The sequence below is a fragment of the Akebia trifoliata genome, chromosome 13 (assembly GCF_017979445.1).
Source record: "Akebia trifoliata isolate Shusen 1 chromosome 13, ASM1797944v1, whole genome shotgun sequence".
In the NCBI taxonomy this organism is placed as follows: domain Eukaryota; kingdom Viridiplantae; phylum Streptophyta; class Magnoliopsida; order Ranunculales; family Lardizabalaceae; genus Akebia; species Akebia trifoliata.
In genome coordinates this window covers 6786421-6802442 of record NC_141387.1, presented here as the reverse complement: position 1 = coordinate 6802442, position 16022 = coordinate 6786421, and the positions used below count along the sequence as shown (strand labels likewise).

The 16022-nt window shown below is 35.2% G+C and overlaps 1 protein-coding gene across 2 annotated transcripts; it reads right to left on the bottom strand.

The window, feature by feature from the left end:
• Positions 1–400: 400 nt before the first annotated feature.
• Positions 401–11689, bottom strand: DEG15 (protease-like protein). 2 transcript variants are annotated; one of them, XM_086420917.1, is made up of 14 exons: positions 11532–11689; positions 11379–11425; positions 11100–11277; positions 10891–10938; positions 10549–10629; positions 10320–10466; positions 7034–7165; positions 6795–6898; positions 3983–4068; positions 3802–3896; positions 2507–3176; positions 2190–2391; positions 1108–1199; positions 401–1020 (listed from the first exon to the last, which is right to left on the bottom strand). In XM_086420917.1, exons 1-14 carry the CDS (start codon positions 11673–11675, stop codon positions 752–754), a joined length of 2295 nt encoding a protein of 764 aa, XP_086277043.1. In that variant the 5' UTR covers positions 11676–11689; the 3' UTR covers positions 401–751. The 2 variants fall into 2 exon arrangements, with proteins under 2 accessions (XP_086277043.1, XP_086277044.1); XM_086420918.1 differs by having other exon boundaries at positions 11379–11446; positions 11532–11671.
• Between the last annotated feature and the right edge of the window lie 4333 nt (positions 11690–16022).

Genomic DNA, 16022 nt, shown 5'->3' with positions numbered 1-16022 from the left:
AACGGGTCCCTATATATATATAGGGAAATGTTCAACACCAAACATTTGGGCCAACATTTTTGCCAACCATTTTTGTCCTACATGGGCTAAAAGTTTTGGAATGGACTGATTTTTGGTGAGGATGATCTCTACGGTGAGGAGATCATCCTCACCAAAAATTAGCTCATTCCAAAACTTCTAGCCCCATGTTTACAAGTTGAAAAATCGTGGACCATCCATTTTTTGTAAACCATTTTTTATGGGGTTAGAAGTTTTGGAATGGGCTGGTTTTTGGTGATGATGATCTCACCGTAGAGATCATCCTCACCAAAAATCAGCCAATTCCAAAACTTCTAACCCATGTTTTGAAAAACGTTTTGCCAAAATGTTTATATATATATATATATATATACTACTATACTTGGATAAAAATCTATCAAAATTATTGCCCAATTTTACCATATTTACAAGAAACCCAATCATACAATCAAGAACAGTGGGGGTGCCCCTTACTCATGGCAGCTGAGGTGGTTGGCTTAGAAGGGGCCAATGTGTTTTATCTCATCACCTTATGACCTTTGGCCCATCGGCTACCAATCGAAAAATTATGATGGTAGCACAAAAATCCGAATTATTACATGTGTGTTTACTCTTTATGTGAGCAGTAATTTCGAAGTGTTGCAGAGTGGACATTTTATGGGGTCAGGTAAAATTCAGTTCAGCTAGATCAAGAACTGTTACATGATGTAAGACAGCTCGATCCTGGGTATAGTCACAGTTTACTAGAAAAGATCTTATTAGGAAACTTACCTGCTTTGACAAACTGATCCAAACTTGAGAAGGTGTCACCATGTCTTTCAGCGATAAATTTTGCAAAACGAGAACCTTTCCTCTCTTTGATGTTCTCTTCTGATAGAGACTGTGGCGGAAGAAGAAATGGGGGTACTTCCTTGGGAGATAGCGGTGGCAACAATGCCCACACAGAAGAAAGTTGTTCATTTGGTTCATCCAGAACTAGTAAGACGGATGGATCCAGCATGTCTGTTACAGAAGCGAACTGTTGTCAGATTTCGTATGTATCTCACTCAATAATATATTCAGCAATGCATGCAATCATGAGTAATTGACCTTTTGAGAACTTGAAGATGGGCCCTAGAGCTGCACATGGAATGCTGAAATTCAAATGTGGAATAATGGTTTCTCCAGCATACTTTGTGTTGCTGTACCAAGAAAACATCAGAAGTAAGAAAGATGTGCGCCACCTTCGTTTTTTTGTATGTGTGGGTTAGCAACCAATTGAGCTACAGATTCAAACCCGTTTAGTCCACATATTTCATTGAATGAACGAGACCAATTTTCAATGTAGACAAGATAACTTTATAAATCAATTTCAATTAGGCACAATACGTACTTCGTACTAGTACAACTATGCCCATTGGGTTACCCTATCCTAACACATAATATAGCCCTGATAACCTAATCCAATATTTCGAGTATAAAATGTCTTAGCATCATTGCATGCTATTGGGCCATTACCCATGTGTTCCATGACATACGCTATTGTGACCTAGAAAGTAACATCTGCAACAACTAGCAGATTTAGGGATTACTTGACAAGTGTCACATTTCGGAACTTATTTTTTCTTCCTAGTTATAATTTTATGTGTACATGCGCATCAGGGAAACCAGAATAGGCTGCATAGTCAGTTGCACAATCATCATTGACGGCAAAGACTACAAAGGATGAAATGCTAACCATCTTGAGCACTAGGGCTGCCAATGGATCGGGTCCAGATCGGATTGTCGATTTGGTACCAATCCAATAAGGATCAGATCAGGGACTACTCTGATAAGCATCGGATCGGGCCAAGCCCGATTTTATATACAAAATCTAAATAAACCTTCTATATCTCAACAAATATATAATAAAAATTATATACTTTCAAACATATTATTGGATCGGGACATGGTTGTCCAGCTACGATCCAATAAGATATCAGATTGAATCCTTATCGGAATCCATAACATCAATCCAGACCTGAAGTTATCGGAATGGATCAGATTCTGAGTCTGATCCGATCCATTGAGAGCCCCATTTAGCACTGTGATTGTAAATTTAAGCTGAAGTTTTTGCCTTAGCATTCAGCCATTTCTTATTTTTATTTACTCTGCACAAATTGTTGAATGTTGAGGTTGTTGCAAGATAATACCTTGTTATAAGTCCAATCATATGTCCATCTGAATTGACAACAGCACCACCACTACCACCAGCGTGCACAGCAGCTGTGGTTTCAAGCATTACCGGTACGAATCTTTTTGTAGTCTCTTTTAAACCTGGTTCAGCAGGATGAAGCGGCCACGGTGCTTTAAGCACCTGTGCTACGAAACCAGCAGAAACAGATGGGTACAAGTCTGATGAAAAAGACAAAGCAGAACCAAATACACCAAGATCAGAAAACTAAAACATGAATTATTTAGGTGATTTCGTAACAGTAAAAAAATAAAATACATGTCCAAAATGCCTCACCACATCGTGGTCCTAAAAGCCCATGACCAATAATATATGCCTTCGATCCTGGAGATGGGCACCTGAAGTTTGGAACAATGGGACATAGTTGATTTGGTACCGATTCAAGCTGCAATAAGGCAATGTCCAAAGATCCCTTGGATACATACACTACCTTAGCATCACACCAAATCCAGGGGTTCAAATGATCTAGGCGAACACGTATTCTCTTGTAGCTTTTGTAAATTGACCCAAATTTTTCCTCTTGGGCCTTGCTCGTTTCATGCCATGCAGACACATATTTGGGGGAACTGATGGGAAGATACGCCAACTTTGTTCCATTTCCACCACCCGGTGTGCTTGTTTTGCCAAATCTCCAAGGTTCCAAAAGGTGAGCATTAGTGAGTATCAGGCCATGATTGTTGAGTAGAACACCTGAAGCCCAAATTCCGTCAATGGTAATTAGAGCAATAGAAGTCATTGCCTTCTCCACTGGCAATGCTGATGGGCAAAGAGAATCCCGATGCCTATTGATATAATTGCCAACTCTGCCGAAGCCATGACTATCGGACAAGGATGCCTCTCCAGCGGCACGTAACTTTTCTTTGTTATGTATGACCTCTGTTTTTTGAGGTTCAGTCTGCAGCGAGTCACTCAGTGCAGTTGCAATGATTTCCCACGGAATCACCAGCTGTTATTTAGATAGAGCGTGCATCATGTGTTAACTATGAGAATACAAGGATTAAATAAGAGAGCTTCTATTGCCACACCAACTTTTACTAACAGCACCTCAAGATGTGAGCTAATTCTTTAGGTGAAACACTTTCCTTACAAACATAGTAAGATTTTAAGCCTTACTAAGGGTTGTTTTGCTCAAATGGATTTACCACATTAGCAATCCAACACCACAGCCCTCTAGATTTCATCAAAAAACTCAGATCCAAAAAAGTAAATTCAAAAAACTATCTTTTGAGCTTGATCCAAGGTTTTGAAAATGGACGGCTAACAAACTTCCACGTAACTCCCAAACTTAAAATTAATATTCAACGGATGAAAACTAACTTTTCTTGGAATTTTTTTTTTTTCATAGTCCATAGAATTTTTTCCTATACAACCCTGAAGCATAGGATCATGTTTTTAGATGCCACAAGGTGAGTCCAAGGACTCTTAGTAAGGGTGACATCCTTACTAACTTAGTAAGGCTAGTTGGACTCATTCTTTAGTGATTTACATATGAATTGGGGTGGTGTCAACAAAAGTTGGTGTGGCAATAGAATCTCTCTTAAATAAGGATGTAGACAATTTTTCCTAGCTACCTGGATTTCAGCACCACCACCTCTCTGTCTCAAAGGTCTGTTTAGGATACCAATAAGACGAGCATGTTCATCAAAAACAGGACCACCCTCCATGCCTAACACATACAGTATCAAAATGGAATCAGGACCCAACAGCATGAAATGAATTTGGTATCATGTGAGAAAAGAGAGATTTTCGTACCAGGAAGGCAGTGAATGTCAGCCATCAATAATGAGCTTTTATAAGAGCTCGGCGGGAAGCAATTCGATACAGATCCCACGGATATACTGGTTTAAGCAACAAATAGTCAATTGATAGGATGCCAAAACACAGGTACAGTTAGTGATAGAATGAAAGAATAGAAGTTCCTCCATGGTGCAACCCAATAATGGGTAAAGAGAGGAGTTGATATTCTAGCACTCGAAAAATGTTGAGATTTTACTAAAAGGTAAATATTGTTGTAAAGTAGCTAGTTTCTATGGGGGTGTGAATGTATTATTTTTGGTGTGTGTATATATGAGGATATACTTGTAAATTCTGTAATCTTCTCTTCACCTTAATACAAAGGCTAGTAGAGTCATAGTCCTATAAGCAAGTTTTCCCATTTAATCAAAAGTTGGTATCATTCAAAAGACAAACTTGATCCTGAATTCCTCTGTTTGAATCACATCGAGGATTTTATGCAAGGCCAAAAGTATGCAAGAACCGAAGACACCTCATCCAGTTATCAAGGGAATTGGACACCTGCAGACCACAGGATGGATTGGTTCCAAAAATGGACTAGTGTATGAGTACTGTGTCAAGCACAAATGGCATTACTTGACGCATTGTCATTGTTCAACATCCAATTAATGTCTGATTTGCAGGAAATGTGTGAAGCTGCAATCGTTACAAAGGCATCTTTCATTATTTTCAATCAACAGCAGAAGAGAACTTTGATCTAGTGCATTGAAGGAGCATTGTAAAGTGTGCACTAAATTGTAACTTTGTCCAATTGAAGGTGTCATTTGATGTCTTACTTAAGAGAAGTGTGTCAATGCAATAGTTACAACGAACTGTCATTTAGCATAGCCAGGAAGTATTTATGGGGGTCATAATACTATTCAAGTCTCGATTGAGGATTAAATGAATTCTGATTTGGATGAACCTTATACAGTCATGCTCATCAAATCATGTGTCATTGCTACAAGTGGTTCTCAATGCAAGAATTTTTTTTTTTATGGGCATAAATTTATTGAACAAAGAAGCAAGAGGATGAAACAGCCCCTAAAAGTACAAGAAAACAAAAAAAGAGACAAAAAAAAGCATACAACAAACAATGGAAGAATTCCAGTGGGAAGCATATTATGGGTGCACAGATGCACCAAGCACTTCTAGGTTTCTAACAATTCCTAGAGGAGTTTTGAACTGTAAAGCGCCTAACTCATAATTGGCAAAATCTTAGGTTCAATTCCTATCAGATGCACTCTGGTAGAGTGTTTAATAATTCCATTAGAATTGGTTCTGTATCAATGGAATTTCATCATCCATATATAATGAATTAGTGAAACGCATAGTTCTCAATGCAACTCAATCAGTGTACATGCAATAAAGTTCGAATGGAGACAATGTAGAAAAATAGGGTAGCCATAGTCACCAAGTCGAGGTTCAGGGAATAAGTCAGCAAGGGAAAAATTCAGTAAAATCGGGAAAAAAAATTGATATCATCCATGCATCCACAACAAATAACCACACATCACAATGTATTCACGGTTTATATTGTTCAATCCATGTTAGGATTCATCAATCGGTCAAAATCATCAAGATCAATGTTATCTTCATCGCCATTATCTTATGCTTTATCAGTAAACTGGTCACCATCATCTTCAGGTCATATCCTCTTACTAGTGCACCAATATCATCTTTCCTTCTTTTTATTCAACTCGAGCACAAAGTTCATGATTTGATCACAAAGTTGCACCTTATTGAAGAAGTCACGATTAAATCAGTGAAGGAAAAAAAATTCATGATTTAACCACGATTTTCTCAATAAGCCAGAGAATTTGGTGATAATGAGGGTAGCCAGCACATATTTCTAAGTTTCACATTTCAATCCCCATAATCAATTCAATGTTTTAAACCCTTGCATTAGCAATAAAAAAAATATTACTATCTTACATTTCTGCAAGAAAGAAATATTTTATGTTGGAATAATTTAAAGTTCTTTGCAGTAAAACACTTATTGCAATAAATATACTAAATAAAAAAATTCATTTTCTTTGTACTACTAGCACAAAAAAATATATCATCCATGAACATATCAATTCAACAATTTTATTAGCATATATTATTAAATGCTCCAATATGTTGCATGCCAATAGAAACAAAGAAAATGGAAGAGAAGGAAACAATATAGGAAAAAAACATCGCAATTAGCATGTGAAGCATGCACCTTGGCCAAAAGGCGGCACGTGCCTTTTGAACACTTCTTAGTTGGAGGCACACACCGCATCCATTATTACATTTCTTCCTTGCAACTTAGAGTCATTTTAATGAGTGTCACCCTAAGGCACGTCTCGAGGCATACAATACACACACCTTTAAAAACACTCTTCTAAGAAAAATCCACAAGATATTTTAGAACTACCATACACTAATACAAGATTGCTCTAAATAGTAGTATTATTATAAGTTGATAGCAGCTTTTTCGGAAAAAAAAAAAAAAAAAAAAAAAGATGCAAAAAACTACCACGGTCACATAGGGTGCACATGAGTTATATATGGTAGAGAGCGTTTTTTTTGTTTTTTGGACATATATATATGGTAGAGAGCGTATTTTAAGTCACCTAGGTTATTTAATTCATGAGCAGCTTGGATTTGAAGTCTAGGCAAGGTTGACAATTTGAAGTTTTTGAACTATTATTGGCTTACTGAAATAATTGGGTAGCTTGCTTGTTAGTTATTGGTAGAAGCCTTAAATAAGTGTAATAACTGCAAGGCAGCATTTAAGAAAGAGTGTGTTTGATAGAATTACCTATTAAAGAAGTGAACTGGTGACAGGATACCAAAAGGAGAACCCATTGATACGAGAAGGTCACCCCTCCTCTTTGGCAGTGATATTCTTATATTCGGGAGATCCTAAATAAACATAATCCACCCAGTCATGCTTGTGAGCACATAACTGAAGCAAATCTCTTGCAAACAAATTTTATGACTTCACCATTATTTACAGAGCCTACAAGCTGGTAAACTATGATAGATAAGTTATCTTACATTGGAAGTTATCGAGGAAACCCCGAGAACAGCAATTCTAGTTGTTGACATGACCATACGACTAGGCTTGCTTGATTCACTCGGTGAAGAATGCCTTAGACTCTCCAGTGAAGATCTGATATCATCTCCAACCTGGATGAGTTCAAAAGAGTTACACGAACACAAGAAAGCTGAAATCCTAGAGGAAAGACTGACAGAACCTTCATAAAATATAATCATCCACCATTACTCCAAAGATACACAAAACATGAGTGAAACTGAATTAGGTATACAAAGTTTCCAAAGTGCTACTGAGATTAACATTTTTGTCCTACTAGTCAACTACCCAAGATATATTACAAGTGGGCAAGTCGATAAAGAGAAGGTTGAATCAAAATAATTACATTTTAAGTTTTATTACGGTCAGAGATCAGGATGAATGTTCTACCATGTTCCATCAACACAGTGAAAGGGTTATACGATATATCCGGTGTGCAAGTAGGCCAACATTTCTATTGGCAAATAGAAGGTTTCCAAAATCCATGCCCCCAAGATCAAGTCAAGAAACGATAAGCTTTCAATTTGGATATGAAGAGTATCATCATCATAATATTATCCCAAAATTTTGGGTTGCCGCAGTACTTCACCCCTAAAATATCTGTTTTAATCTTCACTTAATTCAATATTTTTAATGATCCCAATACATTTAAGAAACACATCATGACACCAACTTTCTTAGCTATTAGTTTCAGAATATCTTAGTTTATTAGTGGCTTAAAATGTCCTAGTTTTGTATGCTAACTTCATCATGTGTTGAACCCAATTTGTATCATAGACTAAGTGAAGCAGAAAAAGCAGATGATAGGGAGAAAACGTTTAAAAAGAAATTTAAGTTTGGAGCATGAAGATCTTAAAAACGTAAGCAGAAGGTGGGATAAGAGAGACCCTAGGAGAAACTATGGAGTTAAGTACTAGATAAAACATGACACACCCGTTTATAGGGTACTTTAGGTACACTATATAAGAAACTATAACAATAAGGAAAAAGAAGAAGAAGAGAGGAAGTGATTAAAAGATATTAGGGCATAAGACATAGAGCCATGACATCCTTTTATTCAATCACCCAAGTAAGATTTTGGCAATGATTGAATTGCCTTAAAAAGGGGTTGGTAGTACCAATAATAATAATGATTATGATGAAGATGATGGAAAATAAACCCTACCAAATGTCATTTGCTACTAGAAGTCTAATGATGCAACCCCTCAAGATGGAGTATAGATACTTATCACGCCCAACTTGCCAAGAGTTTACTTTAACCTGTTTCAGCCCAAGGCCTTTTGTGCACATGTTGGCCAAGTGATCTCCTACACATACAAAAGAAGTATTGATCTCCTTGGATTCAACCTAATGAAGAGACAATTCCATCTCAATATATTTTTCTATTCATGAAAAAGTTGGGTTGAAAGAAAAGTGGATTGGGTAATTATGAATCTAGAATCTCATGCAGGCTATTTGACAATGGCATGTATACAATGTGTCTGACATGACATTTTCAAGAGGCGGCCAAAACACTCACATTTGTATTCATCAATTACTATATAATATTTTAGTATCATTTAAATTAGAAGGTATTTTAAAATTAAAAATAAGAAAAAAAAAATATATCTTTAAAGTAAGTATCAATATATATTCATGGAACATACCATCCCTTATTAGAAATCATTTTAGGATAAAAATTATTAAAGGGAGACAAAGGCATGTTAATTGTCACGATGTATCAACATGATGAAGAACCCAAAAATTAAAATAGAAAGTCTCAACCACAAGTAGGGCTTAAAACGAGTTGGATACGATCCGGATATGAATATGTCCATATCCATATCTGAATTTTTATTCGAATTTATATCCGGATCCTAAAAGGTAAAACCATATCCGAAACATTTTCCTTTTATCAAATCCATATCCGGACATCGAATTAAATTATTCGGGTCGGATAATGTCAAACCATTTAAGGTTATTTTAAATAAAATTGCTAAAAATGTGGTACAATGGTGACTTGAACTCAAGACCTCTCCATTTTAAAGAGAAGTCTTAACCACTACACCCAATTATTGTTGGTTGATGGAAAATAACTTGAAAAATATAAAAATACAACTTGCAAAGTAATATATCATTCGGATCTTGACGGATATAGGAATGAATCTGCATCCGACCCGGATCCGACTCAGATCAAGGGACATCAACCCGTATCCGAACCATATTTTAATTCGGATATATTTGACCCGCTAAATTCGGATTCAGTGCACTCGGATTTCGGATAAAATCCGTCCCATTTTAAGCCCTAACCACGAGGACCTCAATCAAATGAGTATGCAATGACACACTCCATGAACCATGGCTTTGGCAATTCACCAACTAACAATCATTTTTTTTTATGAATTTTTTTAGGTCATGGTAATATCTTTGAAGAAACTTATACTATACGAATGTGAAATTTTAATTATGCCTTTTTATTTCATACTGAGGAGAAGCTCACCTCCTTCTTATATATTTCATCATTTTATTTCTAAAAATATATACAAAATATCAAAGGAGGGTGAATGCTTTCTGTTAGGGTAAGAAAATTGTGTGGTATCACCATCGTACAAGTGATCCTCAACACAAATCTCAAGGATGACATATAAGGAAACCTTAAGGTGAAAGTAGATATGAGCCAAACAACTCCTACAAGCATGAAGATAGAAAGTACAAACTATCCTGACCCTTAGTAGACAGAAATGCAAGTAAACATTAAATGATATACAAACGAAAGATCATCTGCCTACCCTAAAAGGGGAGTTGAATCTCATATGTTGTAGTCACCCACCAAGAATGGCTTTGAACCACACAAATCATGTCACATGATCATACCCAAAAAGGGGCTATTGCTTGAGGATGTCCCCTTGATATGATCCAACAAAGATGATGATCGTTGGCACATGTACGTCCGATGTGGCATGTTCGATATGATACCTGCCAACCACCAGATGAGTTGCTACACTAAAATACGGGTGTAATTGGCAAACACCCCACCAAAGTAAAAGGAGATTGGAGAAAAGGACCAACAACTCCTCGCAACTAGCACTACGTACCTTGAGGTGTGTGAAAATCTTTACCTCCACACTTTATTTTTTGGCATTTAGAAATCATGAATATTTTATGAACCCACCTTATCAACCCATGAAAGGATGGTACTTAAATAGTGAAGAAAAATTAAATAAAGCCAAGCATTGTGATGTTGCAATTGAAAACATATCTAGGACTAACCTGTGTTTGAAGGCTATCCAAAAAAGCCGGAGAAGTCTTATGCAACAAGGCCAAGGACCAACCAACCTCCCATGAACCATTTTCAAATGAGCCATTAGGAGATTCAATCAGTCTCTGGAGAGCAAGCGAAGATGCAGGGACATCAACCTACATAATCCAAATTGCATTGTAACCACAAACTATGCAAGGCAAGAAACTAGATAAATCTATAGATAACGTAAAAGCCTACCAATGCTAGAACTTGTGACGGGAGCCACACAGGAGTTCCCTCTTCTGACTCATCAAAGTTGTTCCCTATCTTCTTCTTGCTCTGCAAGGGATGACATACATAAATAACATCAAATCTTATCTATTGTTCAAAATATTGGAATGTTTCGGCCGAGACAGATACGAAACATTGACACCAATGAAAAAATTGAAACTTCCATAATATTTTGAAATTTTTCGCTCGAGACAGTAACGATTTTTTCCTTGATTGAAACATTGCCTTGGGACAAAAAATTTAACCTTGATCATATGTAAGCCTACAAATTAAGTTTTATACTCGATTAATGCTTTTTTTTTTTGGTACCTCTACCATAACATCAATCTTTGCACCGAGAATCAACTCAGGAGAGGCCTGCAAAAAATTGAGTACAAAAAAAAACTTAATCAACCAAATCTAAACGCCGAACCAACAAACATTGACACAGATGAACCTCACAACTTATAAGGATAAAACATTCTAAAATCTAAATACCAAAAACCTCAATAAGACATGAAAGGGAGAACCGATTCGACCTCTATTATCTTCTTCTCCCGATGTTTCTGCCATAGAAAAGGTTCCACTATTGATGCCACAGTCACAACCAAAGCCAATTCGGATGAACAACCACCCCGAATTTGCATAAAAAACGAATGATCAGTAAAGGAATCTGGCAACAACAATCCAGATGCCGAAAGAGTCGTAATTCCCGATCTGAATTCAATAAGAATCATATATAACTCAATGAGTAATGACATGAAAGATCCAAAACAAACACAAGTAGTTGCAGACTGAAATTGGAGAATTTCGATTACTCGTAATGGTTGAATGCGGAATTTTTCATCTTCAAACCCTTGGGATCCTGAAATTATAAATATTTTGGCTCAAAATGGCGGGAAAAAACAAAATTAGAACAGCTTGAACAGAATCAAAATCAGAGAGAGAGACAAATAGATTGAACAACTTACTGGTCCTTGGATTCTAACCATGACTGCGAAATTTCGAGCAAATTCGACGATTTGGGGCAAATCCATGTGGAGAGGTTTTTGAGGATTCGGAGGGTCTGGTGGTTTCAGAGGGAGAGGAGGAGCTGCTGAGACTATGCGAGGCATTTTGATTTTTCTGACTTTTGAGTTTGTTTTATAGATGCCACGTGTGTATATAAGGCGTGCAGCCCTACGGCCGTCTTAAGAGAGGCCTTGGTCCTTAACGGGTTAGACTTATGGGACTCGGCCCGACCCGATCAGGTCTGGCATGTATGCTTCTGATTAGGGGTGTCAACAGGTACCAATTACCCAATCTATCCCTGATCAATTAATCGATTTTGGGTCGATTATTAGAGACCCAATTAATTTTCGGATCGACGTGAATAATCATTTTAAGGACCCATTAAGAATCGGATATCCATCGGGTACTCATGGGTAAATGGGTAAATAGGATTTATTTTTTTAATCATTTAAGGGAATGTTTATATTTATTATGTAATAATATAATCAATTGATAGTAATTATTAATTATGGAGATATATTACAATATTCAATATCTTCACAAATAATTAATTTAATTCTCAAATCTTAATCCTTTTTATCTGAAAAAATTACTTAAAAGACACTGGTGGAGAGAAATTTTTCTTAATAGTCCAAAAGTTTTGAGTGATTTCTTAATAGTCCATTTAGTAAAACACACGGTTCAAAATTCGAAAGGTACAAATAGGAATAAGAGTTTGACTAGCCTTACTAAGTAGGGGTATCAATAGGCGGGTGGGTTCGGGTCAAGTTTGGTTGAGTCCTAAAGAGGTGGGTTCTACCTAGATAAATTTTATACTAGTTTTGAGTTTACGTCGACTAAGCCCTAGCCTGCCCCTAATGAGCTTCAGCTTGACTTGGGTTTGGGCCAATAAAATGACTAAAATTTAATGTTTTTAATGAAAAAAATAATTTGTATTTTTCAAATAACTTTTTTTTGTGAGTGTTTGAAGACTATCCAATCGAAATTGAAATTAATGTCTTATTAACCTATTAAGGTTATGGATGAGAGTTAAATTGCAGTTAGACAATATATTTTACTTTTATTAGAAAATATTTTTCTAATTAAATATATTTTAAACATTTCTATAATATTTAGTAGCGAGCCGGGCCAAGTTGGACACTATAAGGCCCTAGCCCAACTTGGATTTTACGGGCTAAAAGTTATTAAGCCTGCCCTACATTTGCGGGCTCCATGTGAAGGCCCCTAACCCTTGTTTTGTCAGGCTAATGGGCCAACGGGCTCAATTGACACCCCTATTACTAGTTGGTAAGGATTTCATCCTTGCTAACGGTTCTTGGGCTCACCTTGGATGTCTAAAAACATGGTCTAATGATTCAGGGTTGTAGAGGACAAAATTCTATGAACTTAAGGACATATATATATATATATATATCATATAATATTTTTCACCATTGAATTTTTAAAAGGTTAGGTGGAAGTTTTGTAGTCGTCCATATATATATATCATATGATATTTTTCATCGTTGAATTTTTAAAAAGTTAGGTGGAAGTTTTGTAATTGTCCATTCTGAAAACCTTCGATCAAACCCAAAAATATGGTTGGATTCTCTTTTTTTTTTTTTTTTTAAGTTTTTTTTATGAAATTTAGAAGGTTGTGGTGTTGGAATGCTAGTGCAGTAATCCATTTAAGCAAAACGACCCTTAGTAATTAAGTCAAACAAAAAAAAATTCTTAACAGGTACCCAATGGGTATCGGGTATTTGTTGGGTCGGTTTTGGTTCCAAGGGTCTCGTACCCAAAACCAAATGTTTGGGTCCGATCTTGGGTATACATGAAACCGACCCAAAGCACCCGACCCATTGATGCCCCTACTTCTAACACAGAAGTCTATTAACATTTAAGAGATGAAAATCTTGGATTGTTGCTTGGACTCTTATAGTAACATAATATCTCAAGGATTCTTTTGTAATTTAAAAATATAAATTAATATGAATTTGAGTCAATAATACTCGTCATTATCTCATTACAATCTATTAGAGTTTGTACGTGCCTACTAACACGGGAATCCTCTATTGGGTTAAAAGGGTAGAGTTAGAAGAGAAAAAGTAATAAAGTTGAATGAGTATTATTAGAAAAGAGGGCTAGTAAACAAAATACAACAAAGTTGGAAGGATATTCTCGAAAAGGGAAGTAGAAGAGGAAGATAAAAGTTGGAAAGGCATTTCTTGGAAATGGGGAGAAGATGAAAATCAATCAAATTAAAAGTTATCCTCGAGATTTCTAGTAAGATTGAGGGAGTGAGGTCTATTGTTGTGATTTATTACCTAGAAACCACTTTGGTTATAACCTTCATGATCTTGGAATCAGGGATCTACGTTTTAAATTGACACCATAAATAGATCTCAAAGCTTTTATCTCGTCATTTATGAGGCAGGATATCATTGAGAAAGAAAAAAATCTTTTATGATCAATAGTGTCTAAGAAATTCTTTGTATTAACCAAATTTGGAGGATTACCACGACCTGGGAGGTTTTCACATGGATTATGGATTTCTGGTTTAGGTTTGTCCATCATGAAGGCTTAAGGGGGGTCACATAAGTCATTGAAGAAGCCTAAAAATTATTTAGAGGATTCACTTGAAGAAATGCTAGTAAAGAGAATATGCGGAGGTTTAGTTAATTTTTTAAGAATGAGCTAAGTGGATTATGATGTTCAACAGGAAGGACGCTTGAGTCACAAGTTGAAGAAGCTCGTTGAAATGGATCTAGAGGCTTAGAGGGTTTTTGTAATACTCTGAAAAATAATTAACTGTATAAATACAATGCATAGGCATATAGTTGTGTTTAGTTAAATATAATTGATAACATATAGATATAAACTTTATTTATATCATTTTGTGAACTTATAATATTCTTTTTCTTTTTAGGGGTAAAAAGATAATTTTACCTCATGGTAAATTAGTTACTTTAAAAATATCATTATCAAATAAAATTATTTATCTTTTTACACAAATTTGATAAATCCTTGAATCCGTAAAATCGTAACTTAATCGAAAAGTAAAAATTTCTTTATATTTAAGACATAACCATCATTTTCATTTGAGTAATTTGTATTTTTGAGTATCAAAATGTAAAATTTTCACTTCGTCCAAAACATAAAAGGTGCTTAGAATATAATTTTATAAAACATATCAAATTTCCTAAATTGTAAGAGAAAAACAATTTTTGGGACTATTTTGCCCTTTACGTATATTTTGTTTACTTCTTTGTTTTTTATATAATTTACTTTGTAATAATCTTATATTTTATCATGATATATTATATAATAAAATTTTAAAAATAATTTAATGATATTGATAACCTTATTGGTTAAAAGTTGAGAAGATTTTAAAAAAGAGTATTTTTGTATTTTTACATGAAATCCAACGAGGAGGGATTTTTCTAAGTTTTAAAAAATTCAAATGGTGCCTAAACATATTATTTTTGAATTTTAAATTATTGTTGAATTGTGGGAGAGAAAATGGGGTGGTTAATTGATATTTATCCCGTATATTTGATAATTTAAAATTTGTAAAACTCTTTCATTCCACCTATTGCACCAAACCTTATTTATTTTGATCTAAAATATGACATATATTTTAATAATATTTTTTTATTATATTAAACTCTAAGATGTTTCTATGTGAATCAAAAACCAATAACCAATGACCATGATGAGGTAGAAAGTATTTTAACCTAAATGAATGCAAACTATAGGATCAAGGTCGTACCAATTTGTTGGAAACCTAAGATACTATTAGGGGAAGAGAAAAATAAACTTTTGAAGTTTTAAAAATCCTAGAAGTCTTTTCGAATTCGTACTCATCTCATTATATTCCAAAATACTTAGAAAAACATCATTATTTGCTAAAAAAATACCATCAAAGAAGTTCTTAAAACTTTTATTTGCTAAAATCATTTGCTCTTAGACAAAGCACTTCTTCATATAATTAAAGTCTAAAACATACTTAATTTTCAGATCAAAATATCATGTAGGTGCACATCTATATTTTTTTTTATTTTATGTTTTCGTTATAATGATAGTGTCTTATTTTTTAAGTTTTGTGGACACGTGATTTATTCATTTTTTAATATATCAACCACTTGGGGGGGTTTAGTCGCCACCATTCATATTGAAAAAGGGTGTGAATGGTTACTTGGATTGCATTTTTTGAAAAATACGTCATTTTTGGCATTTTAGTAACTCTCGTACGGATATGGCTCATTTGGTCCAACTTTTGATTCAAAATAAGGGGGTCCATTTTATGGAGTAGGAAAGGTGTTAGGCACCCTACTTCATCCATCGTTGGTGGTAACCACGGATTTGATCCATTTTTGAAAATAAAAATAAAATAGAAAAGAATCGAAAAGATCTGATATGTATCATCAAGTTTGAGGAACTTTGATGTTGGTTCAAGCCATTAAGGGCAC

Bases quoted from the DNA above. Each gene is read 5' to 3' on its own strand.
- DEG15 (XM_086420917.1), bottom strand. From the start codon at position 11,675: ATGCCTCGCATAGTCTCAGCAGCTCCTCCTCTCCCTCTGAAACCACCA. The intron at 6,899-7,033 runs GTAAGATAACTT...ATGTTTATTTAG, and splicing joins TTTCCTCGATAACTTCCAAT to GATCTCCCGAATATAAGAAT. The intron at 1,200-2,189 runs GTATTATCTTGC...TTCTTGGTACAG, and splicing joins ATGATTGGACTTATAACAAG to CAACACAAAGTATGCTGGAG.